Source organism: Oncorhynchus keta, chromosome 5, assembly GCF_023373465.1.
Source record: "Oncorhynchus keta strain PuntledgeMale-10-30-2019 chromosome 5, Oket_V2, whole genome shotgun sequence".
NCBI classification, from domain to species: Eukaryota; Metazoa; Chordata; class Actinopteri; order Salmoniformes; family Salmonidae; genus Oncorhynchus; species Oncorhynchus keta.
In genome coordinates, this window is record NC_068425.1 from 28,230,914 (window position 1) to 28,258,636 (window position 27,723).

Below are 27,723 nucleotides of genomic sequence, written 5' to 3' on the forward strand. Positions count from 1 at the left end.
GCTATGTCCCCATGTACACCCTTCTCTCTAACATTTAGTATAGAACAGAGCTATGTCCCCATGTACACCCTTCTCTCTAACATTTAGTATAGAACAGAGCTATGTCCCCATGTACACCCTTCTCTCTAACATTTAGTATAGAACAGAACTATGTCCCCATGTACACCCTTCTCTCTAACATTTAGTATAGAACAGAACTATGTCCCCATGTACACCCTTCTCTCTAACATTTAGTATAGAACAGAGCTATGTCCCCATGTACACCCTTCTCTCTAACATTTAGTATAGAACAGAACTATGTCCCCATGTACACCCTTCTCTCTAACATTTAGTATAGAACAGAACTATGTCCCCATGTACACCCTTCTCTCTAACATTTAGTATAGAACAGAACTATGTCCCCATGTACACCCTTCTCTCTAACATTTAGTATAGAACAGAGCTATGTCCCCATGTACACCCTTCTCTCTAACATTTAGTATAGAACAGAACTATGTCCCCATGTACACCCTTCTCTCTAACATTTAGTATAGAACAGAACTATGTCCCCATGTACACCCTTCTCTCTAACATTTAGTATAGAACAGAACTATGTCCCCATGTACACCCTTCTCTCTAACATTTAGTATAGAACAGAACTATGTCCCCATGTACACCCTTCTCTCTAACATTTAGTATAGAACAGAACTATGTCCCCATGTACACCCTTCTCTCTAACATTTAGTATAGAACAGAACTATGTCCCCATGTACACCCTTCTCTCTAACATTTAGTATAGAACAGAACTATGTCCCCATGTACACCCTTCTCTCTAACATTTAGTATAGAACAGAGCTATGTCCCCATGTACACCCTTCTCTCTAACATTTAGTATAGAACAGAGCTATGTCCCCATGTACACCCTTCTCTCTAACATTTAGTATAGAACAGAGCTATGTCCCCATGTACACCCTTCTCTCTAACATTTAGTATAGAACAGAGCTATGTCCCCATGTACACCCTTCTCTCTAACATTTAGTATAGAACAGAACTATGTCCCCATGTACACCCTTCTCTCTAACATTTAGTATAGAACAGAACTATGTCCCCATGTACACCCTTCTCTCTAACATTTAGTATAGAACAGAGCTATTTCCCCATGTACACCCTTCTCTCTAACATTTAGTATAGAACAGAGCTATGTCCCCATGTACACCCTTCTCTCTAACATTTAGTATAGAACAGAGCTATGTCCCCATGTACACCCTTCTCTCTAACATTTAGTATAGAACAGAGCTATGTCCCCATGTACACCCTTCTCTCTAACATTTAGTATAGAACAGAGCTATGTCCCCATGTACACCCTCCTCTCTAACATTTAGTATAGAACAGAACTATGTCCCAATGTACACCCTTCTCTCTAACATTTAGTATAGAACAGAGCTATGTCCCCATGTACACCCTTCTCTCTAACATTTAGTATAGAACAGAACTATGTCCCCATGTACACCCTTCTCTCTAACATTTAGTATAGAACAGAACGATGTCCCCATGTACACCCTTCTCTCTAACATTTAGTATAGAACAGAACTATGTCCCCATGTATACCCTTCTCTCTAACATTTAGTATAGAACAGAACTATGTCCCCATGTACACCCTTCTCTCTAACATTTAGTATAGAACAGAACTATGTCCCCATGTACACCCTTCTCTCTAACATTTAGTATAGAACAGAGCTATGTCCCCATGTACACCCTTCTCTCTAACATTTAGTATAGAACAGAGCTATGTCCCCGTGTACACCCTTCTCTCTAACATTTAGTATAGAACAGAACTATGTCCCCGTGTACACCCTTCTCTCTAACATTTAGTATAGAACAGAACTATGTCCCCATGTACACCCTTCTCTCTAACATTTAGTATAGAACAGAGCTATGTCCCCATGTACACCCTTCTCTCTAACATTTAGTATAGAACAGAGCTATGTCCCCATGTACACCCTTCTCTCTAACATTTAGTATAGAACAGAGCTATGTCCCCATGTACACCCTTCTCTCTAACATTTAGTATAGAACAGAACTATGTCCCCATGTACACCCTTCTCTCTAACATTTAGTATAGAACAGAACGATGTCCCCATGTACACCATTCTCTCTAACATTTAGTATAGAACAGAACTATGTCCCCATGTACACCCTTCTCTCTAACATTTAGTATAGAACAGAACTATGTCCCCATGTACACCCTTCTCTCTAACATTTAGTATAGAACAGAGCTATGTCCCCATGTACACCCTTCTCTCTAACATTTAGTATAGAACAGAGCTATGTCCCCATGTACACCCTTCTCTCTAACATTTAGTATAGAACAGAACTATGTCCCCATGTACACCCTTCTCTCTAACATTTAGTATAGAACAGAGCTATTTCCCCATGTACACCCTTCTCTCTAACATTTAGTATAGAACAGAGCTATGTCCCCATGTACACCCTTCTCTCTAACATTTAGTATAGAACAGAGCTATGTCCCCATGTACACCCTTCTCTCTAACATTTAGTATAGAACAGAGCTATGTCCCCATGTACACCCTTCTCTCTAACATTTAGTATAGAACAGAGCTATGTCCCCATGTACACCCTCCTCTCTAACATTTAGTATAGAACAGAACTATGTCCCAATGTACACCCTTCTCTCTAACATTTAGTATAGAACAGAGCTATGTCCCCATGTACACCCTTCTCTCTAACATTTAGTATAGAACAGAACTATGTCCCCATGTACACCCTTCTCTCTAACATTTAGTATAGAACAGAACTATGTCCCCATGTACACCCTTCTCTCTAACATTTAGTATAGAACAGAGCTATGTCCCCATGTACACCCTTCTTCTCTAACATTTAGTATAGAACAGAGCTATGTCCCCGTGTACACCCTTCTCTCTAACATTTAGTATAGAACAGAACTATGTCCCCGTGTACACCCTTCTCTCTAACATTTAGTATAGAACAGAACTATGTCCCCATGTACACCCTTCTCTCTAACATTTAGTATAGAACAGAGCTATGTCCCCATGTACACCCTTCTCTCTAACATTTAGTATAGAACAGAGCTATGTCCCCATGTACACCCTTCTCTCTAACATTTAGTATAGAACAGAACTATGTCCCCATGTACACCCTTCTCTCTAACATTTAGTATAGAACAGAACGATGTCCCCATGTACACCATTCTCTCTAACATTTAGTATAGAACAGAGCTATGTCCCCATGTACACCCTTCTCTCTAACATTTAGTATAGAACAGAACTATGTCCCCATGTACACCCTTCTCTCTAACATTTAGTATAGAACAGAACTATGTCCCCATGTACACCCTTCTCTCTAACATTTAGTATAGAACAGAGCTATGTCCCCATGTACACCCTCCTCTCTAACATTTAGTATAGAACAGAACTATGTCCCAATGTACACCCTTCTCTCTAACATTTAGTATAGAACAGAGCTATGTCCCCATGTACACCCTTCTCTCTAACATTTAGTATAGAACAGAACTATGTCCCCATGTACACCCTTCTCTCTAACATTTAGTATAGAACAGAACGATGTCCCCATGTACACCCTTCTCTCTAACATTTAGTATAGAACAGAACTATGTCCCCATGTATACCCTTCTCTCTAACATTTAGTATAGAACAGAACTATGTCCCCATGTACACCCTTCTCTCTAACATTTAGTATAGAACAGAACTATGTCCCCATGTACACCCTTCTCTCTAACATTTAGTATAGAACAGAGCTATGTCCCCATGTACACCCTTCTCTCTAACATTTAGTATAGAACAGAGCTATGTCCCCGTGTACACCCTTCTCTCTAACATTTAGTATAGAACAGAACTATGTCCCCGTGTACACCCTTCTCTCTAACATTTAGTATAGAACAGAACTATGTCCCCATGTACACCCTTCTCTCTAACATTTAGTATAGAACAGAGCTATGTCCCCATGTACACCCTTCTCTCTAACATTTAGTATAGAACAGAGCTATGTCCCCATGTACACCCTTCTCTCTAACATTTAGTATAGAACAGAGCTATGTCCCCATGTACACCCTTCTCTCTAACATTTAGTATAGAACAGAACTATGTCCCCATGTACACCCTTCTCTCTAACATTTAGTATAGAACAGAACGATGTCCCCATGTACACCATTCTCTCTAACATTTAGTATAGAACAGAACTATGTCCCCATGTACACCCTTCTCTCTAACATTTAGTATAGAACAGAGCTATGTCCCCATGTACACCCTTCTCTCTAACATTTAGTATAGAACAGAGCTATGTCCCCATGTACACCCTTCTCTCTAACATTTAGTATAGAACAGAGCTATGTCCCCATGTACACCTTCTCTCTAACATTTAGTATAGAACAGAACTATGTCCCCATGTACACCCTTCTCTCTAACATTTAGTATAGAACAGAGCTATTTCCCCATGTACACCCTTCTCTCTAACATTTAGTATAGAACAGAGCTATGTCCCCATGTACACCCTTCTCTCTAACATTTAGTATAGAACAGAGCTATGTCCCCATGTACACCCTTCTCTCTAACATTTAGTATAGAACAGAGCTATGTCCCCATGTACACCCTTCTCTCTAACATTTAGTATAGAACAGAGCTATGTCCCCATGTACACCCTCCTCTCTAACATTTAGTATAGAACAGAACTATGTCCCAATGTACACCCTTCTCTCTAACATTTAGTATAGAACAGAGCTATGTCCCCATGTACACCCTTCTCTCTAACATTTAGTATAGAACAGAACTATGTCCCCATGTACACCCTTCTCTCTAACATTTAGTATAGAACAGAACTATGTCCCCATGTACACCCTTCTCTCTAACATTTAGTATAGAACAGAGCTATGTCCCCATGTACACCCTTCTCTCTAACATTTAGTATAGAACAGAGCTATGTCCCCGTGTACACCCTGTACACCCTTCTCTCTAACATTTAGTATAGAACAGAACTATGTCCCCGTGTACACCCTTCTCTCTAACATTTAGTATAGAACAGAACTATGTCCCCATGTACACCCTTCTCTCTAACATTTAGTATAGAACAGAGCTATGTCCCCATGTACACCCTTCTCTCTAACATTTAGTATAGAACAGAGCTATGTCCCCATGTACACCCTTCTCTCTAACATTTAGTATAGAACAGAACTATGTCCCCATGTACACCCTTCTCTCTAACATTTAGTATAGAACAGAACTATGTCCCCATGTACACCATTCTCTCTAACATTTAGTATAGAACAGAGCTATGTCCCCATGTACACCTTCTCTCTAACATTTAGTATAGAACAGAGCTATGTCCCCATGTACACCCTTCTCTCTAACATTTAGTATAGAACAGAGCTATGTCCCCATGTACACCCTTCTCTCTAACATTTAGTATAGAACAGAGCTATGTCCCCATGTACGCCCTTCTCTCTAACATTTAGTATAGAACAGAGCTATGTCCCCATGTACACCCTTCTCTCTAACATTTAGTATAGAACAGAACTATGTCCCCGTGTACACCCTTCTCTCTAACATTTAGTATAGAACAGAACGATGTCCCCATGTACACCATTCTCTTTCTAACATTTAGTATAGAACAGAACTATGTCCCCATGTACACCCTTCTCTCTAACATTTAGTATAGAACAGAACTATGTCCCCATGTACACCCTTCTCTCTAACATTTAGTATAGAACAGAACTATGTCCCCATGTACACCCTTCTCTCTAACATGTAGTATAGAACAGAACGATGTCCCCATGTACACCCTTCTCTCTAACATGTAGTATAGAACAGAACGATGTCCCCATGTACACCCTTCTCTCTAACATTTATTATAGAACAGAACTATGTCCCCATGTACACCCTTCTCTCTAACATTTAGTATAGAACAGAACTATGTCCCCATGTACACCCTTCTCTCTAACATTTAGTATAACAGAGCTATGTCCCCATGTACACCCTTCTCTCTAACATTTAGTATAGAACAGAGCTATGTCCCCATGTACACCCTTCTCTCTAACATTTAGTATAGAACAGAGCTATGTCCCCATGTACACCCTTCTCTCTAACATTTAGTATAGAACAGAACTATGTCCCCATGTACACCCTTCTCTCTAACATTTAGTATAGAACAGAACTATGTCCCCATGTACACCCTTCTCTCTAACATTTAGTATAGAACAGAACGATGTCCCCATGTACACCCTTCTCTCTAACATTTAGTATAGAACAGAACTATGTCCCCATGTACACCCTTCTCTCTAACATTTAGTATAGAACAGAACTATGTCCCCATGTACACCCTTCTCTCTAACATTTAGTATAGAACAGAGCTATGTCCCCATGTACACCCTTCTCTCTAACATTTAGTATAGAACAGAGCTATGTCCCCATGTACACCCTTCTCTCTAACATTTAGTATAGAACAGAGCTATGTCCCCATGTACACCCTTCTCTCTAACATTTAGTATAGAACAGAGCTATGTCCCCATGTACACCATTCTCTCTAACATTTAGTATAGAACAGAACTATGTCCCCATGTACACCCTTCTCTCTAACATTTAGTATAGAACAGAACTATGTCCCCATGTACACCCTTCTCTAACATTTAGTATAGAACAGAGCTATGTCCCCATGTACACCCTTCTCTCTAACATTTAGTATAGAACAGAGCTATGTCCCCATGTACACCCTTCTCTCTAACATTTAGTATAGAACAGAACTATGTCCCCATGTACACCTTCTCTCTAACATTTAGTATAGAACAGAACTATGTCCCCATGTACACCCTTCTCTCTAACATTTAGTATAGAACAGAACTATGTCCCCATGTACACCCTTCTCTCTAACATTTAGTATAGAACAGAACTATGTCCCCATGTACACCCTTCTCTCTAACATTTAGTATAGAACAGAACTATGTCCCCATGTACACCCTTCTCTCTAACATTTAGTATAGAACAGAACTATGTCCCCATGTACACCCTTCTCTCTAACATTTAGTATAGAACAGAACTATGTCCCCATGTACACCCTTCTCTCTAACATTTAGTATAGAACAGAACTATGTCCCCATGTACACCCTTCTCTCTAACATTTAGTATAGAACAGAACTATGTCCCCATGTACACCCTTCTCTCTAACATTTAGTATAGAACAGAGCTATGTCCCCATGTACACCCTTCTCTCTAACATTTAGTATAGAACAGAGCTATGTCCCCATGTACACCCTTCTCTCTAACATTTAGTATAGAACAGAACTATGTCCCCATGTACACCCTTCTCTCTAACATTTAGTATAGAACAGAACTATGTCCCCATGTACACCCTTCTCTCTAACATTTAGTATAGAACAGAACGATGTCCCCATGTACACCCTTCTCTCTAACATTTAGTATAGAACAGAACTATGTCCCCATGTACACCCTTCTCTCTAACATTTAGTATAGAACAGAACTATGTCCCCATGTACACCCTTCTCTTTCTCTCTTTCCTCTTTCAGTTTATCCTCCCCCTTTTCTGTGTTTTATTTCTCACTCGTTTTCCTTCCATCTAAATCAAATCAAATGTATTTATATAACCCTTCGGACATCAGCTGATATCTCAAAGTGCTGTACAGAAACCCAGCCTAAAACCCCAAACAGCAAGCAATGCAGGTGTAGAAGCACGGTGGCTAGGGAAAACTCCCTAGAAAGGCCAAAACTTAGGAAGAAACTTAGAGAGGAACCAGGCTATGTGGGGTGGCCAGTCCTCTTCTGGCTGTGCCGGGTGGAGATTATAACAGAACATGGCCAAGATGTTCAAATGTTCATACATGACCAGCATGGTCGAATAATAATAAGGCAGAACAGTTGAAACTGGAGCAGCATCACGGCCAGGTGGACTGGGGACAGCAAGGGGTCATCTTGTCAGGTAGTCCTGAGGCATGGCCCTTCGGGCTCAGGTCCTCCTCCGAGAGAAAGAAAGAGAGAAGGAGAGAATTAGAGAGAGCACACTTAGATTCACACAGGACACCGAATAGGACAGGAGAAGTACTCCAGATAGAACAAACTGACCCTAGCCCCCCGACACATAAACTACTGCAGCATAAATACTGGAGGCTGAGACAGGAGGGGTCAGGAGACACAGTGGCCCCATCCGAGGACACCCCCGGGCAGGGCCAAACAGGAAGGATATAACCGCACCCACTTTGCCAAAGCACAGCCCCCACACCACATCTCTCTGTTTTCCCTCTTTGTCTCTGCTTCTTCTCACATTCTATCTATGTTTTTCTCTTTCTCTTTATCCCTTTTTTTTATCATTCTATTTAAAAGAACGTCATCCAGACGTTAAACCGCTGCAGCTTAGCGGCCTGGGGAAATGTGCTGTGTGTGTCTGTGTGTGTGTGTCTGTGTTAGCGTGCGTGTGCATGCGTTTACAGACGTAAACACCACGTAGAGACACTGTATGTCTGTCAGCGCTCTGACTGAAGGAGATGAGGGGATAAGTGCAACTTGTTGGACACAGTGCTACGGAGAGATTGTACAATGGAAATGTTCAATTGACTGAGCTCTATTTACAGCTGATGTGAATTAGAAGCATCTCTGAACAGCCGAGTGCAATGCATGACCTATCTGCTGTACTGTTGAACGTGTTTACAGACTTCATACTGCCATTCTCAGAGATGTCCTTGGGCAGCTCACCTAACAGAGGAGGTATAGGGAGGAGGGAGGCAGGAAGAACATCCAGTGTACTGGCTGTCTTGTTTACGCCAGTCCTGTTGGCTCCACAACGTTTCTTTAATGAATCACTTAACCAACCTTTTCATCAAAATATCTTCATCTAAGTGAAAGGATTGAATTGTTTGAATTGCGTCAACTTTTACTGGGCTTTTACTGGGCTGTGTTGTGACAAGGTAAGGGTGGTGTACAGAAGACAGCCCTATTTGGTAAAATACCAAGTCCATAAAATGGCAAGAACAGCTCAAATAAGCAAAGAGAAACGACAGTCCCATAATTACTTTAAGACATGAATGGTCAGTCAATCTGGAAAATTTCAAGAACTTTGAAGGTTTCTTCAAGTGCAGTCGCAAAAACCATCAAGCGCTATGATGAAACTGGCTTTCATGAGGTCGGCCACAGGAAAGGAAGACCCAGAGTTACCTTTGCTGCAGAGGATAAGTTCATTGGAGTTCATTGGACCTCAACCCAATTGAGATTGTTTGGGATGAGTTGGACCGCAGAGTGAAGGAAAAGCAGCCATAGTGATCAGCACATGCGGGAACTCCTTAAAGACTGTTGTAAAAGCATTCCAGGTGAAGCTGGTTGAGAGAATGCCAACAGTGTGCAAAGCTGTCATCAATGCAAAGGGTGGCTACTTTGAAGAATCTCTAATATAAAATATATTTTGATTTGTTTAACACTTTTTTTGTTACTACATGATTCCATATGTGTTATTTCATAATGTTGATGTCCTCACTATTATCCTACAATGTAGAAATATAAAAATAAAGAAAACCCCTTGAATGAGTAGGTGTGTACCTACTCATTCAATGGTACTGAACTACATGACGAAACTGAACTGCATGACAAATAGTCTGGTTCCCTGTCAATAACTATGACCCAGAGTTTGTCTAATCCAGATGACATGGTCAGAATAACCTTCTGTCCCCATTAGTCGTACAGTACATGGGGCCTGACAGTGATAGTCTCACTTCTGATTACCATTCAGGAAGAGGAACAACACTTCCTCATGGTGGCAGCTAATGAACCCAGTGAGACAGGGATCTGACACTTATTCCCTCTCTGTCCCCCTCTGTTTTCAGAACCACTAATTGGAGCGGTCAATCACATCTGGTCTCCGTGACAACCGAGGGAGAACCAATGGGATGGGTGTTGTTGAATAACCCAGATATAAATCATGAATTATACTGGGGGACTTGGACTGATAATCAGTTGAGTGTGTTTTCTTTATGTGCCTGGATATTTGATGTGTGTCTATGAGAGATGTGAGTAGAACACAGAGAATACAATGGTAAAGAAAGATGCCAACTGTGCAGAATGTGGAATGTACTTGCGATCTCAAACATGAGTAACTTCATGACTTTGTGACTCCTGTCCGAGTAGCAAACCTAGATAAACACACTAGATAAAAATGAGGTTTCTTGGCTATTCTTGCAGCGTCTATTTTAGTGATGTTCAGAAGTAGAAGTGGGCCAGCCAAGACAGCCAGCCACCCACCTGTGACCTACCTGTTACCTCAAACGTATTTGTGATGTGACCCACATGTACATGTAACTGCCAAAATAAAGGAAACACCAACATAAAGTGTCTTAATAGGGTGTTGGGCCACAACGAGCCAGAACTGCTTCAATGCACCTTGGCATGGAGTCTACAAGTGTCTGGAACTGTATTGGAGGGATGCAACACCTTTTAATCCATGAGAAATTACAAATGTGTTGTTTTGTTGATGGTGGTGTTGATAAGTTTTCAATTGGGTTGAGATCTGGTGACTGAGACAGTCATGGCATATGGTTTACATCGTTTTCATGCACATAAACCATTCAGTGACCACTCAGGCCCTGTTGATGGGGGCATTGTCATATAATTGATACAGGTCTCCCCATCTCCATTATCTACCTTGTCCTAACTATATACCCCCACCCCCCATTCACTAGTTTTCCTCTCACCCCTCCTCTTGTGTTCCCTATATGGAGTACTAAATGGGATCAGCTCTCGTGTGGAACAGATAGAGAGAGAGAGAGAGAGAGAGAGAGAGAGAGAGAGAGAGAGAGAGAGAGAGAGAGAGAGAGAGAGAGAGGGAGAGGGGGAGAGGGGGAGTGAGAGAGGGGGAGTGAGAGAGGGGGAGTGAGAGAGGGGGAGAGAGAGGGGGAGCGAGAGAGGGAGAGAGAGAGAGAGAGAGAGAGAGAGAGAGAGAGAGAGAGAGAGAGAGAGAGAACGGTCTTGATACACATAGTACATGCTAAATAGGCTACAACCTTTGACTACACTAGCATGAGACATCCCCTAGAGGGAATGTTCCAGTGGCAACAGCCCACAAATCTAATCAGTATGAGGTGTTGATGATGAATTGTGTCCTAAGTGCTTTGGGTCTTCCCATTTTCAGCAGTAATCAGTGGGAAATTGGACCAGATACTTGGCTCTCACCATTGGGGAATACTGACTAGAATAAACTGGAATGAGTTCCAATTCTCCATCAGAATCATTGGAATAGAGAAATGAGAACAGTGGAACTAGGACAGTTCCATAATTCTCTGGTTCCATGGAGAGAGAGAGAGCTTTCTGACTGTCAGCTGTAGCGAGAGGAAGACATTGTCTGTCACAACACACAACTTTTCATACTGGCTTGTATAACTATGTATCTAGCTTTCAAATGACATGCAGATTGAATAGAGAGCCGATGGTGAAGGATTGTATGATGTGACTGGAGAGCCTATAGAAAGAGGAACTGACTGTCATAGGTACAGTCGGTACGGTGGTGTGTGTGTGTGTGTGTGCATGCGTGTGTGTGTGTGTGTGTGTGTGTGTGTGTGTGTGTGTGTGTGTGTGTGTGTGTGTGTGTGTGTGTGTGTGTGTGTGTGTGTGTGTGTGTGTGTGTGTGTGTGTGTGTGTGTGTGTGTGTGTGTGTGTGTGTGTGTGTGTGTACCTGCATGCATACCAGTTTGTGTGTATAAGTACGTTTACGTATATGTGTCTAATAATGTGACAGGTGAGTCAACAGGGAGAGATCGAGAAGTCTCGGAGGTTGAGGTGATTAATGTAGCGTGGCGTGTGTGACACTCCTACCTCCTCTACAGAGACTGACAGGGACAAGATAGATGGGTGTCAGGGTGAGATGGAGGGCCTCCTGCAGGGGGCTCTCCTTCCTAGGGATCCAGGAAGTGCAGACACAGGAGTGGTGGGACTAGGAGCTTTCTCACAGCATGAATAGTTTAACATGATGAGGACAAATGAAAGTCAGGGACAGAAACTTTGTCTGAGTGGATCGCACCCTGTGGAGAGGAAGTTTGTCTCTTCATCCTGAGCTCAGTTTCTTTCTTTCATTGCTCCCACCCTTTCTCCCTACATTCTCTCCTACTTTTCTCCTTTCTTTCCACCTTCCTCCCTTCCTTCCTCCCTTCCTTCCTTCCATCCTCCCTTACTTCCTATTTTCTTTCCATCCTACCATTCTTTATTCTTTCCATCACTCCTCCCTTATTTTAAATGAAGGGAAGAGGGCTTTTTAACTTTGTGTGCCATTTGAATGTCATTTATACACTCAACACATATTTGAATGTCATTTATACACTCAACACATATTTGAATGTCATTTATACACTCAACACATATTTGAATGTCATTTATACACTCAACACATATTTGAATGTCATTTATACACTCAACACATATTTGAATGTCATTTATACACTCAACACATATTTGAATGTCATTTATACACTCAACACATATTTGAATGATCCTTTTAATCACATACACTACATACTAGCGATGGAGGAAAAATGGATACAGTTACATATCGGAATTATTATTTTTGACAATATATGGTATCGTTTTGACAATATATGGTATCGTTTTGACAATATATGGTATCGTTTTGACAATATATGGTATCGTTTTGACAATATATGGTATCGTTTTGACAATATATGGTATCGTTTTGACAATATATGGTATCGTTTTGACAATATATGGTATCGTTTTGACAATATATGGTATCGTTTTGACAATATATGGTATCGTTTTGACAATATGGCAATGTTATTTTTGCGCTGGATGAGAGAACCTGCACCAACAATATGTTCTCCATCTTCTATTAAATAGACCATTTGTTTTCAGCACTTTTATTAACATGACTGATCAAAACCCGTTTTCCACATGCCTCTTTCTGGTCCCTCTGCAGCAGATAGATGTTGAGCAATATGCTTAGACCATGGAATCGTAATAAAATCACAGTATTGAATCACAATGCATCGAGAGAAACGTGAGACACGCAATATATATCGTATCGTCACCTAAGGATCGTGATAATATTGTATCGTGAGGTCTCTGGCTATTCCCAACCTTAATACATCAGTGGAGGCTGCTGAGGGGAGGACGGCTCATAATAATGGCTGGAATGGATTCAATGGAATGGTATCAACCACATCAAACACCTGGTTTACATGTGGTTGATACCAGTCCATTGACTCCATTCCAGTTGTTATTATGAGCCGTCCTCCCTCAGCAGCATCCACTGTAATACATACATGTATATATTTTCCCCATCAAATCATGGGCCACCATGACATACATTATCTTTACAAGAGAATGTGTTACCTAGAATATATTCCATTAGTAATCTTCCTAGAGAAGATTCCTGGGGATTACAGTGGAGAAACTGTATGAAGTGTCATTTGCCAGGATTAGGATGTAATCCAGAATGAATCCACGACGGAGCAATAAACCTTGAGTGTCACAGTGGCACAAGATTTAAGATGCACAGATATCAGCGCCGAGGCCAGAATGATGCATGTTGTGAATGAACATCATGTTTTCATAGGCTAGGTTTCTGTGTTGAGGTTTTATGCAGGGCACTTTATTTCCAAGTGCTGTCTTCTGGTCGCACATGATGGTCATGAATAAGCATCTGTTCTGTTTGCAGAGAGTGGCTGTCAGAGAGAAAGGGGTCATGCTGGTGTGTGTTAAACAGTGCATTTTTCGACTCCCATTCAGGATGTGTTTTCATCTATAAACTGGATGTTGTATTGCTTTTTGAGGAATGAGGACGTGTGCTTTTCTACAATCGTCTCCTTAATCATAGTTCCACCTGAAATCAGAGTTTTCTAAAATTGCCCCTGATTTTATAGCTGTCCCATGTGATTAGGTTTTTTATTCAGATGTAGGATCTTAATTTGAGCCAGTTTGCTAATCCTGCATCAACAGGAAATGTGAATTATTATGTGGATTAAATGAATGGGGAAAATCAAGTCTAAAATTTCAAAGTGAAAATTACAAACTTCAGAAGCCTTTTAAACCTCAAATACATTACATTTCCAGGAAAGTTATCCTGAAACAGGGTGATCAAATTAAGACTCCATCTGTATGCAACACTGGTGTTTTGTGTTCTATGTTGTTTGGTTCATTCCATGTTATTATTGTTATGTGCCACTCTATTGTTGCCTCACGCTATTCTTCTCCTCTCTTCCACAGACTCACGTCTCTCCAGCGGATCCTGCTACTTCCTATCAGATCAATCAACAAGACTTCCTGTCGGAGAGATTATGAGGAATAGCTGTTTCACTCCCCACGGCAGTCCAACAGGAAGTGAAAAGACATGGGGACTCTGCTAATCACCATGACAACCATACAGCTGTGACTGACTGTGTGAGGCCCCTCCCTCTTTTTCTACACCCAAGCTAAACCCATTCTCCCCTTTCTGAGGACAACCTAGCTACGTCAGTCCATCCCCCACGCTCTTTCTCCTTTAAACTCAACCTCGCTTTCCCTTATTTCAATCCCACGTTTCCTCCATCTTAACAAAACCTCCCTCTTCATTCGTCCTCCTCCTCCTTCTCTTCCCTCCATCATCATGCTCAGCAGGCTTCACACTCACTCCTCCTCTTCCTCTCCATCTACCCCCACCCTCCTCATCCTTCCCTCTCTCCTCCTCTTCCTCCACCTTCCGGGCCTGGTCTGGGGGGACTGCTGGCTGATCGAGGGGGACAAGGGCTACGTGTGGCTAGCCATCTGCAGCCAGAACCAGCCTCCATATGAGACCATCCCCCAGCACATCAATAACACGGTCCACGACCTGAGGCTCAACGAGAACAAGCTCAAAATGATCCCCTATACCTCCATGTACCGCTTCACCAACCTCACGGACCTCAACCTCACCAAGAACGAGATCTCCTACATCGAGGACGGGGCCTTCGCCCAACAGGCCAACCTACAGGTACACTGGGTGGGTGGGTTGATTGATTGATTTAATCTTAACGTAATCCTTTCTGGTTCTCTCCTAGGTTCTCCAGCTGGGCTACAACAAACTGACCAACCTGACAGAAGCCATGATGAGGGGCCTGGGCCGGCTGCAGTGCCTCTTCCTCCAGCACAACCTCATTGAGGTGTGACATTGGTCGATTTTTGTTTTGTTCTACTATTTGCTAAAGATAAGTTGATATTATTCTGTATGTACAATATGATTCAGATTTTTTTTAAATATATTGCTTTCTGTCTCTGTATGTTCTCATCAAGGTCATTGGCAATAATGCATTGGATGAGTGCCTCAGTCTCAACAGCATTGACCTGTCGTCCAATAAGCTGGCCCGCCTCGACCCCTCCACCTTTACCATTTTGAATCGCCTCATGGTGTGTGAGCTGGCTGGGAACCCCTTCCATTGTGGCTGTGACTTGTACAACTTCCTCACCTGGCTGGAGGCCTTCAATAACGTCACACACACCTACGACCGGCTCCAGTGCGAGACCCCCAGGGAGATGTTTGGCTACCCACTCCTGAGTCCCATCGCTTCCGGCCACGCCGGGCACAACGCTCGGACGATTCTGTCCTCTGTCTGCCGGGATGGGATCTTCATCCCCGGGATGACGTCTCTCCCGCCAGACTCAGATTCCTCCGGAATGGGCCCGGACATGTTTGACCGCGTGGGTCCGTACCACCAACCCACCACCTCGTCTTCCTCCACAGAGCACAGCTTCAGCCCCAGCATCAAGCTCCACCACGTGTCCCTCTTCACGGCCTCTATCATGGTCCAGATCCCCAGACCTTACAGCAAGATGTACATCCTGGTGCAGTACAATAACACCTTTGTCTCTGATGTCATGAACCTGAAGCTCAAGAAGGAGATGATCACACTGAACAAGCTCAAGCCACACACCAACTATACCTTCTGCGTGGCCTCCATCCGGACCTCCCAGCGCTACAACCACACCTGTCTCCAGTTCTCCACCCGAGCCCAGAACCCAGACGAATGCCGCCAACACCTTCCACCACCACCCACTACATAATGACCATCGTGGGCTGCCTCATCGGGATGCTCTGCATCCTAGGCCTCATCTACTATTGTCTGAGGAAGAAGAGGAGGCATGAGGAGAAGCAAAAGTCCATCTGTGTGAAGAAGACGATTCTAGAAATGAGGTATGGCCCGGAGGTGGCGGCAGCCGTGGGGAACGACCCGTCTGCCGTGCAGAAGCTCCAGGAGCAGGCCCAGGGTCAGGGCCACCACCAATACCAGCATCATACGCACGGGGGCAAGCTACCAATGTCTGCCTCCTCCTCGGGCATGCTTCACTCCGCCAACACCTCTTCCTCCAGACTCTCCTCCATCCCTCAGGATAAGATGCCCACCGCCTTCTCTGAGGCCATGCTGACCAGCAAAGGCAACTACATGGATGTGAGGACTGAGGGGGTGATGAGAGATGGAGGGATGGGAGGAGGACAGGGAGGGATGAAGGATGAGGATCTAAGAGAAGAGGACGGGACGGACGTGGGGGAGGATTCGGACGATGACGGGCGAGGCTCGGCCTCAGAGATCTCCACCATCGCCATGGAGGTGGATAAGGTCAACCAAATCATCAATAACTGCATCGACGCCCTGAAGCTGGACTCTGTCATGGCCGCCTCCTCCACTGCCTCTTCCGCCACCACCACCACCTCCTACCCCACCTCCCCTCCACCCACTTGCACCTCCTCCTTGACCCATGGCCTCATCCCTCTTTCCCCCGGCATCACTGAGACCTGCCCGGGCCTGCCCTCCCCTACCACCAAGATCCCCCCTCCACCGCCACTCCCCTTCTCCGTCCCTCTCTCGGAGCGTCCGGGGATCAGTGGCGGGGGGTTTGTGTCGCCGCCCTACCGGCCGCCTCCCCCTGCGTCCGCTGTGCGCCCCGTCGTGAGGCAGATGAGCGCTGACGCTGCGGTGGTGATCAGTGCCGTGAAGAAGCAGTGCAGCACCTCGTCCTGCAACTCCATGGGACGTGACCGGGAACGAGGGACCGGAGGAGGAGGCCGGGTCTACAGCCTGGACATCCACGAGCCCCGCAGCCCGGACCCCTGCCAGCAGTACCCAGGGGAGAGAGGCAGCCCCGCGGGGTGTGGAGAGCCCCTGGAGCGGCTGCCTCTGGTGGGGAGCGGCGGGGGAGGAGGTGGGGGTGGTGGGTGTGGTAGTGGAGGTGGTGGTGGTGTTGATGGTATTACCAACCAGCATCATCAGCACCACCAGCAGCAGCAGCAGGGACAGGGACAGGAACAGCAGGAGGACTACCACTGCTCAGAGCACCGCCACTCCGTCCCAGCTCTGTACTACGAGGGCTCCCACCAGGGCTCGCCGCACCAGAGGGCCTCCTTCCTCAAGCCCCTGACCCGCTCCCGCCGTGACGCCGCCTCCTACTCACAGCTCTCGCCCTCCCGCCACCAAAACTACTCTGGGTACTCCTCCAGCCCTGAGTATTCCTCGGAGAGCTCTCTGAGGATCTGGGAGAGGTTCCGGCCCTACAGGAAGGGCCAGAGGGATGAGTCATGCTACGTCACGGCCGGGAACGCCTTAAGGAAGAAGGTGCAGTTTGCCAAAGGGGAGGACCTCCACGACATCCTCGACTACTGGAAGGGTGTGTCAGCCCAGCAGAAGCTGTGAAAGGAAGACAGGAAGTGAGAGTGAGACATTGTGGGAAATTGAGTTTTGAGTAATGGGTCTCTTGTTGGTCCCGGTGAACTGCCAATTTGAGATACTAGCCGAAAATAAAATGAATGAGGGTGGTGGAAGAGTTAAGTTGAGTCTGACTCATTTACAGTAGGTTTCATTGATCAGTGTCAAAACATGTTATCATCAGCAGGACCAGAGCTGAGAGAGATGACAGTACAGCAGGGTCATTGTGGACTGTAGGACTACTTCTGGAACCTGCTCATCGTCTTTACAGTTATAATTAGAGACAGGGAGCAGTATTCAGTGAACACTTCATGTGGAATTCACCTGTTGGAGTGTCATTCTCTGTGCCACACTTTCATCTGTGTGTAGAGACGGGAAATCAGATGACGTATCGCCTGTTTGTGTCTGCATTGAGTGTATGCGTGTGTCAACGAGTGTACTGTATGTGTGTGTGTCAGTGTTTTTGTGTGTGTGTGTATGAGTGTATGAGTCAGTCTAAACTCCTACACATGTTTTTGGGCGCATGTAGGGTGCGGAGATAATGTCTGTGTTGGTGAGACAGAAACACAGTGAGATAATATACAGAGAGAGAGAGAGCGAGAGCGAGAGCGAGAGAGAGAGAGAAGAGAGAGAGAGAGAGAGAGAGAGAGAGAGAGAGAGAGAGAGAGAGAGAGAGAGAGAGAGAGAGAGAGTGAGAGACAGAGAGAGAGAGAGAGAGAGAGCAATACAAAGGGGGGAAACATGGTGATTGTGAACAGAGCTGTCAAGCAGTCTCTCCCTCCTATCCTTCAGATCATCCATGCTATTGGATGGTGCACAAACATTTGCATTTCAATAGTGGCTGTCACAGTCACAGCAAGCTGGGAGAAATAAAAAGGAAAAACTGAAAACACTCAGGGAGGCTTTACGGTGTGACGATGCAGGCTTTTGTTGTGTCTCAAATGCCACCCTATTCCCTAAACAGTGCACTACTTTTGACCAGGGCCTATGGGGAATAGGCTGCCCTTTGTGACACTGACTTTGGGTCTTCAGTCAGCCATAGCACAGGACTAGCCAACCAGGCAGGCAGGGTAATGCACTGTGATAGGCCAGACGTAACCTCCTGTGAAGATAGGGAATTGACACAGCAGTGTAAAACAGTAGCCCCGCCCCTGGAGCAGAGACATGTCGCTAGGAGCTCCAGGGAGGAGGATCAGGTATCTGGTCCTACATGTTGATCTATGATCAGACATTTAACCTGGACCCTGTGAATGGGACTCAGATTGTGAACAGCTGTATTGTTGTTAACAGTGTCCTGGGTAGCGGTCGCTGTGACTTACTAGGTTCTGTAGACAGATACAGAGAGAGATGGAGAGACTGTAAAACACAGAGATAAAAAAGAGAGAAAGAAAAGAGAAGGGAGAGAGATACATTCTGCATATTGTGTATATTCATGTCAGCAGATGAATGTGGGTCAACAGAGCTAAAATACAGACAATGTGCATCATTTGATGTGAGCACTTTGTGTGCTGCTGGCAATCCTTTTGTCGAGATGAATGTGGCTTCATGCCACGTTTAATAATGTGATCAAAAATGGATCGTGGTCTTTAACTGGTGACCCACTTCACACAGGTTCACCCACACAGTTCCCCTGTACAGCAGTTCTAGCTCAAGAGAATAATACCCCTCTTATTTAATAACAACTGAAGGAGGGGCGGAGTAAGGAGGTACACCTTTAATTAACACCAACACCTCTTTCTGGATATTAACACCATGAGCGTCCACTTTAATTAGACACACTAATTAGCAATTAAACAAGACTGTGTCATCGGGTGGTTGTGTACGTGTGTGTGTGTGCACGCACGCTGGTGTGTGTGTGTGTATAGGGTCGGTCAATATGCAGCATTGGGTTGTGTGTAGAGTGCTTAAGCTAATTGAATTAGATCTGCCTGCCTGGCTCGAGAGTTGATTAGGAGTCTGTGAGATTGGAATATTGACAGACAACTGTGGAGAAATGCATAAACAAGGAGAGAACAGCTCATATCCATACCAGATAGAGACAGAGAGAGAGAGAGAGAGAGAGAGAGAGAGAGAGAGAGAGAGAGAGAGAGAGAGAGAGAGAGAGAGAGAGAGAGAGAGACAGAGAGGATACATTCACCAAGTCCACTTTAATGCATGACCCAGCTGTTAACCTTTTCAGTAGAGTGACCTGTGTGTATTAATCCTATAGGAGGCAGTCTGTCATTGTAACAGCTGACTGCGTATGAAGGACCAGTGTTGGGGAGTAGTGAACTACATGTAGTCCAACTAGTAATGTAACTACATTTTGCAGTAACTTGATGGTAGCTGAGTTAAATTACAATCTTAGTAGTGTTTTCAGAAGTTCTTTACTTTTCTGAGGTCTGGTTAGCTACTGGAACTACACACTACTTTTTTGTTGCAAAAAGTAGGAAAAAAAACAATATGGCATCAGACCTGCCTAATTCTCACTTGAGACATAGTTTTTGTGTTTAATAGGATAAATGACACATTCTGTTAACATCTAACTACAGAGCGATCTGTTGTTGCTATTTGTATTCTATGACATTTCAAATGTACATATCATTTTTCATGGAGTAGTTTGGATGCAGTGAACTGCTTTTTCAAAGTAACTTTAGTTCAGTAAACTATAAACTCTTTCTTAAGGGCAGCTTTAGTGTAGTTGAACTTCTTCCAGTGTGCAGTAATTGGTAGCTTGGAAAAGTCTATTTTCAGAGCAGCTTCCCCAACACTGTGAAGGACACACTGACAGGTTGGAGTCACCTCTCTAGAGAAATGGGAAACAGGGGATATCCTGTGCTGAAGTCTCCCAGGTTAGATGGACCCATATGATTTACTATGACTTACATACAGCATTTTAGTGCATTGAATTAAAATAGGGGTCAATAGGGTACGTTTCTATCAATAGCAACAGTGTTGTAGTGTGATGTAAGGTGGTAGCCAAGGAGATACTTTTCATAAGGAGAAAATGTTCCGAAAGTGAATTTCAGCCTCCCTCTCTCTCTTTCTCTTTCTTTCGCTTATTCACCCTCTGTGTCCTCTTGTATGAGTGTTCACTGTTCCACACTGCACACACACACACACACACACACACACACACACACACACACACACACACACACACACACACACACACACACACACACACACACACACACACACACACACACACACACACACACACACACACACACACACACACACACACACACACACACACACACACACACACACACACACACACACACACACACACACACACACACACACACACACACACACACACACACACACACACGCACACCCCTAAGCGCCTGGGCCTAATGGGAATGTGGCTTCAGTGGTGTGTAGCGATTGAACACGACATCTCTGCATGGGCTTCAGCAGAATAACACCTGTCCCCCTTTATCCAAGGAGAAAAGCTGGAAATGACCTTCCTCTGAGAGTTGGATTGTATTAGCTCTCCTCCTGCACAACATTTGTTTCACTCCCTCCTTTTCCACTTTCTCTTCCTTTCTCTTTTTTTCCCAAATATTTTATCTTGTTTCACCTGCGCTTGTTTGTGATGAAATGATGCATGTTGAATACAAACCAGTCTGTGGGTGAGAGTGGTTCAAATGAGTAAATCTTATATAAATGTTACCTGGATGTTACAAGGGGTGGTTTTTTTCGGTTCCCTCAGCTCTCTCTGTTTGAAGTAGTGTTGGGTTATGATTGGTTTATCCTGCGAGTGATTCGAGGTCAAAGGTCATATTCCATACAGATCCATGGTGCCGCCATTTTGGTTTTCCATTGGAACCGACAAGGTCCTGGAAGGAAAGAGTCACAATGCCAGCTCTCTCAGTGAAAGAGGAGAGAGGAAATGTCACTGGATTTACACAACTCTTTCCAGACTCTCCAGTCTTCCTGAAGGAAACAGCTACAACAAACAAACAATTATGGGGATTTAAAGGTACGATACCCACTGATCTCCTCTCTCAGAGACACTCCACCTGAAAACTCTACAGAGGAACTGCTATGCTACCGGAGGCTAACTGTGACTGACTCTGCCCTTCACCATTCACACACAGAGGGATTCTCAAGGAACCTGGCGAGAACGTTTAAAAACACCCGGAAAGGTGACTTTTTTGTCATTTTGGCTCCAAATCCCTGAACTCCTAATGTAAGTTTACAGACATTGACACGTGTGAGAAAGTGTCCTGCCCCTTCAAAAAGACTCAGATGGTTGACAAAGCTGTGAAAGGATTTTTATCTGTACAAACCAGAGCCCATACATACAACCATTACAACTGCCACCATTTTGAGTGTGTTTGAAGTACAATGTAACAAAAAAAGATGTTTGGTTTGGTTGTTTCATACTACAGTTTCATACGTTTCAGATGTTTTTATGACTCAATTTGCCATTGGTTTGTTTTCTATTCTAAATGGTCAACTGTTTGACTCAATTTGCCATTGATTAGTTATTCTATCTAAATAGGATGTATGAATCACTGGGAGGAGTAAGACTGAAGCTCATTCAAGTGCTCTCCTGCTCAAGGACCTGCCTCGATCATCACACATCGTTTCCACAACATTCCCAGAGTGCTTCTGTCACGTCATAGCAACGTTTGCCCATTTGTTAAATGGTCCTTTAGCCAAATACAGTGGCAATTCTATTTGTATTTTGTAATAATAAAAAAGAACCCAGTGGGGGCTCTTCTCTCGGCTTGCTTGCACTACATTTTTCTTTTACGAGAGCTCATGTAATGATTTTACTCTCATGTAGCCTATGCCTCTCAATCCATCATTTCAAAGCTATTTTGATCAAATTCTTTCAACTCTGCATTGGACATACCAAGGAGGGTCTTGGGTCAAAACTAGTGCACTACATTGTGAATAAGGTGCACAATATAGTGAATAGGTTGCCATTTGAGACAACCAGATATACTAATCTCCCTCCACTATGTTGTCAGGAATGGTCAAAGTTTTCCATTCTAAAATAACTTCTGTTGTCTGTTTAAATAATACATGGTTTCCCTGCTAACTCCCAGCAAACGGTGTAATGGTTGCGGTTTAGACGAGCTGTTGTGTTAAGTGGCCTTTGTTCAGGCTTATGGGATATTTAGCAGAACAGAGCTGTGTTTGGGGGCGTATTGGGGCGTAGAGGTTGGAAACACCAGGGGTTAGGCTGGATGCTGGATATAGAACACGAAGCGTAGAGGTTGGAAACACCAGGGGTTAGGCTGGATGCTGGATATAGAACACGAAGCGTAGAGGTTGGAAACACCAGGGGTTAGGCTGGATGCTGGATATAGAACACGAAGCGTAGAGGTTGGGAACACCAGGGGTTAGGCTGGATGCTGGATATAGAACACGAAGCGTAGAGGTTGGAAACACCAGGGGTTAGGCTGGATGCTGGATATAGAACACGAAGCGTAGAGGTTGGGAACACCAGGGGTTAGGCTGGATGCTGGATATAGAACACGAAGCGTAGAGGTTGGAAACACCAGGGGTTTGGCTGGATGCTGGATATAGAACACGAAGCGTAGAGGTTGGGAACACCAGGGGTTAGGCTGGATGCTGGATATAGAACACGAAGCGTAGAGGTTGGAAACACCAGGGGTTTGGCTGGATGCTGGATATAGAACACGAAGCGTAGAGGTTGGAAACACCAGGGGTTTGGCTGGATGCTGGATATAGAACACGAAGCGTAGAGGTTGGAAACACCAGGGGTTTGGCTGGATGCTGGATATAGAACAAGAAGCGTAGAGGTTGGGAACACCAGGGGTTAGGCTGGATGCTGGATATAGAACACGAAGCGTAGAGGTTGGGAACACCAGGGGTTGGGCTGGATGCTGGATATAGAACACGAAGTGTAGAGGTTGGAAACCCCAGGGGTTAGGCTGGATGCTGGATATAGAACACGAAGCGTAGAGGTTGGGAACACCAGGGGTTAGGCTGGATGCTGGATATAGAACACGAAGCGTAGAGGTTGGGAACACCAGGGGTTAGGCTGGATGCTGGATATAGAACACGAAGCGTAGAGGTTGGAAACACCAGGGGTTAGGCTGGATGCTGGATATAGAACACGAAGCGTAGAGGTTGGAAACACCAGGGGTTAGGCTGGATGCTGGATATAGAACACGAAGCGTAGAGGTTGGGAACACCAGGGGTTAGGCTGGATGCTGGATATAGAACACGGAAGACGTAGAGGTTGGGAACACCAGGGGTTAGGCTGGATGCTGGATATAGAACAGTTAAGCGTAGAGGTTGGGAACACCAGGGGTTTGGCTGGATGCTGGATATAGAACACGAAGCGTAGAGGTTGGAAACACCAGGGGTTAGGCTGGATGCTGGATATAGAACACGAAGCGTAGAGGTTGGGAACACCAGGGGTTGGGCTGGATATAGAACACGAAGTGTAGAGGTTGGAAACCCCAGGGGTTAGGCTGGATGCTGGATATAGAACACGTAACGTAGAGGGGGAACACCAGGGGTTAGGCTGGATGCTGGATATAGAACACAACAGAGGTTGGAAACACCAGGGGTTAGGCTGGATGCTGGATATAGAACACGAAGCGTAGAGGTTGGAAACACCAGGGGTTAGGCTGGATGCTAAATATAGAAACATTGAGGTTGGAAACACCAGGGGTTAGGCTGGATGCTGGATATAGAACACAAGAGTTGGAAACACCAGGGGTTAGGCTGGATGCTGGATATAGAACAATGAGTCGAGAGGTTGGGAACACCAGGGGTTAGGCTGGATGCTGGATATTTACATTTACATTTACATTTAAGTCATTTGAGTCGCTCTTATCCAGAGCGACTTACAAATTGGTGCATTCACCTTATGACATCCAGTGGAACAGCCACTTTACAATAGTGCATCTAAATCTTTTAAGGGGGGTGAGAAGGATTACTTTATCCTATCCTAGGTATTCCTTAAAGAGGTGGGGTTTCAGGTGTCTCCGGAAGGTGGTGATTGACTCCGCTGTCCTGGCGTCGTGAGGGAGTTTGTTCCACCATTGGGGAGCCAGAGCAGCGAACAGTTTTGACTGGGCCGGGAACTGTACTTCCTCAGTGGTAGGGAGCCCAGCCAACAGCGAGTTGCAGTAATCCAGACGGGAGATGACAAGTGCCTGGATTAGGTCTGCGCCGCTTCCTGTGTGAGGCAGGGTCGTACCCAAGCATGAACCACAGGAACGGGCCACCGCCTTGATGTTAGTTGAGAACGACAGGGTGTTGTCCAGGATCACACCAATGTTCTTAGCGCTCTGGGAGGAGGACACAATGGAGTTGTCAACCGTGATGGCGAGATCATGGAACGGGCAGTCCTTCCCCGGAAGGAAGAGCAGCTCCGTCTTGCCGAGGTTCAGCTTGAGGTGGTGATCCGTCATCCACACTGATATGTCTGCCAGACATGCAGAGATGCGATTGCCACCTGGTCATCAGAAGGGGAAAGGAGAAGATTAATTGTGTGTCTCTGCATAGCAATGATAGGAGAGACCATGTGAGGTTATGACAGAGCCAAGTGACTTGGTGTATAGCGAGAATAGGAGAGGGCCTAGAACAGAGCCCTGGGGGACACCAGTGGTGAGAGCGCGTGGTGAGGAGACAGATTCTCGCCACGCCACCTACAGGAGGACCTGTCAGGTAGGACGCAACCAAGCGTGGGCCGCGCCGGAGATGCCCAACTCGGAGAGGGTGGAGAGGAGGATCTGATGGTTCACAGTATCGAAGGCAGCCGATAGGTCTAGAAGGATGAGAGCAGAGGAGAGAGAGTTAGCTTTAGCAGTGCGGAGCGCCTCCGTGATACAGAGAAGAGCAGTCTCAGTTGAATGACTAGTCTTGAAACCTGACTGATTTGGATCAAGAAGGTCATTCTGAGAGAGATAGCGGGAGAGCTGGCCAAGGACGGCACGTTCAAGAGTTTTGGAGAGAAAAGAAAGAAGGGATACTGGTCTGTAGTTGTTGACATCGGAGGGATCGAGTGTAGGTTTTTTCAGAAGGGGTGCAACTCTCGCTCTCTTGAAGACGGAAGGGACGTAGCCAGCGGTCAGGGATGAGCGAGGTGAGGTAAGGGAGAAGGTCTCCGGAAATGGTCTGGAGAAGAGAGGAGGGGATAGGGTCAAGCGGGCAGGTTGTTGGGCGGCCGGCCGTCACAAGACGCGAGATTTCATCTGGAGAGAGAGGGGAGAAAGAGGTCAGAGCACAGGGTAGGGCAGTGTGAGCAGAAGCAGCGGTGTCGTTTGACTTAGCAAACGAGGATCGGATGTCGTCGACCTTCTTTTCAAAATGGTTGACGAAGTCATCTGCAGAGAGGGAGGAGGGGGAGGATTCAGGAGGGAGGAGAAGGTGGCAAAGAGCTTCCTAGGGTTAGAGGCAGATGCTTGGAATTTAGAGTGGTAGAAAGTGGCTTTAGCAGCAGAGACAGAGGAGGAAAATGTAGAGAGGATGGAGCAAAAGGATGCCAGGTCCGCAGGGAGGAGGTTTTCCTCCATTTCCGCTCGGCTGCCCAGCCCTGTTCTGTGAGCTGCAATGAGTCGTCGAGCCACGGAGCGGGAGGGGAGGACCGGGCCGGCCTGGAAGATAGGGGACATAGAGAGTCAAAGGATGCAGAAAGGGAGGAGAGGAGGGTTGAGGAGGCAGAATCAGGAGATAGGTTGGAGAAGGTTTGAGCAGAGGGAAGAGATGATAGGATGGAAGAGAAGAGTAGCGGGGGAGAGAGGCGAAGGTTGACAGCGCGATACCATCCAGTAGGGGCAGTGTGGGAAGTGTTGGATGAGAGCGAGAGGGAAAAGGATACAAGGTAGTGGTCGGAGACTTGGAGGAGTTGCAATGAGGTTAGTGGAAGAAGCAGCATCTAGTAAAGATGAGGCATATTGCCTGCCTTGTGAGTAGGGGGAAGGTGAGAGGGTGAGGTCAAAAGAGGAAAGGAGTGGAAAGAAGGAGGCAGAGAGGAATGAGGATATAGAACACGAAGCGTAGAGGTTGGAAACACCAGGGGTTTGGCTGGATGCTGGATATAGAACACGGAAGACTGTATTCTATAGCACTGACCTCAAGTAGTTAAGAGTACATTGGTGGCCTACATGGAGCCTTTGGGCTTGGTTAGTTTTCCAGACCAGGTTGGAGTGTATACCTTGTACCCAGTGCACTGTAACTGGGGGGACTCGGTGCTCCACAACAATTTAAAAAAGCATGGCATCCCCTCTTGGGCGCCCCAATAAGCATTAAACATATAAACATTGATTGGATCCACAATTTCTATAGTACTCACAAGAGTCACTGCCTAAAAACAATGAGTCTGAAGCCTAATCTCAGTAATCTCAGACAGACAGACAGACAGACAGACAGACAGACAGACAGACAGACAGACAGACAGACAGACAGACAGACAGACAGACAGACAGACAGACAGACAGACAGCTATTCAGGCGGCCATGACATCAATGCTTTATGTTGGATGCTATGCTGACATGGTGGAACAGTGTGAGTATTTGAAGAGTTTCCCATCTCTCAGAGAATGGGTTGAAAGGCCCAGTGATGTCTCTAGTTGTGCCCCAGCGGCTCTCTCTTCACACGGATGGACTGTGTGCAGACTACAGATGGATGGTGCAGACTGCAGATGGACTGTGTGTGCAGACTGCAGATGGACTGTGTGTGCAGACTGCAGATGGACTGTGTGTGTAGACTACAGATGGACTGTGTGTGCAGACTGCAGATGGACTGTGTGTGTAGACTACAGATGGACTGTGTGTGCAGACTGCAGATGGACTGTGTGTGTAGACTACAGACAACAGATAATGAAGATAAGTCCATGGCTCTCTAATCGTGCTGTTGACATTGATCAGTGATCGCCTACCCCAACGCTGTATGGAAGGAAAGGCTACTGAGCTGTGGCTGATGGAGCAGAAAGGAAGGGGGAAAGAGAGAGAGAGGTTGTAGCAGACACTGACTATATAGATGCTGCATAGAAGAAAAGAGCAAGAGGGATGGACAGAAAGAGAGGGCAGAGGCTAGTGACAGGCTAGCTGTATGGAAGG

General features: G+C 45.3%; 1 protein-coding gene and 1 long non-coding RNA gene across 24 annotated transcripts in view; both read left to right on the forward strand.

The window, feature by feature from the left end:
• Positions 1 to 18,299, forward strand: part of LOC118379456 (protein phosphatase 1 regulatory subunit 29) — a 267,189-nt gene extending 248,890 nt beyond the window's left edge. Inside the window, 4 exon segments of the mRNA XM_052519365.1 lie at positions 14,235 to 14,976; positions 15,044 to 15,145; positions 15,276 to 16,014; positions 16,017 to 18,299. Of these exon segments, the coding sequence (XP_052375325.1) occupies positions 14,614 to 14,976; positions 15,044 to 15,145; positions 15,276 to 16,014; positions 16,017 to 17,668 (2,856 nt within the window). The 5' untranslated portion in view covers positions 14,235 to 14,613 and the 3' untranslated portion in view covers positions 17,669 to 18,299.
• Positions 18,300 to 19,716: 1,417 nt separating this feature from the next.
• LOC127930105 (uncharacterized) lies at positions 19,717 to 27,240 on the forward strand. 23 transcript variants are annotated; one of them, XR_008136787.1, is made up of 5 exons: positions 19,717 to 23,283; positions 23,614 to 23,833; positions 24,002 to 24,056; positions 24,209 to 24,263; positions 26,668 to 27,240. It is a non-coding gene; the product is annotated as an uncharacterized LOC127930105 (long non-coding RNA). The 23 variants fall into 23 exon arrangements; XR_008136793.1 differs by lacking the exon at positions 26,668 to 27,240 and adding an exon at positions 23,449 to 23,613 and having other exon boundaries at positions 23,669 to 23,833; positions 24,209 to 24,276; XR_008136789.1 differs by lacking the exon at positions 26,668 to 27,240 and adding an exon at positions 23,449 to 23,503 and having other exon boundaries at positions 24,209 to 24,276.
• The last annotated feature ends 483 nt before the right edge of the window (positions 27,241 to 27,723 follow it).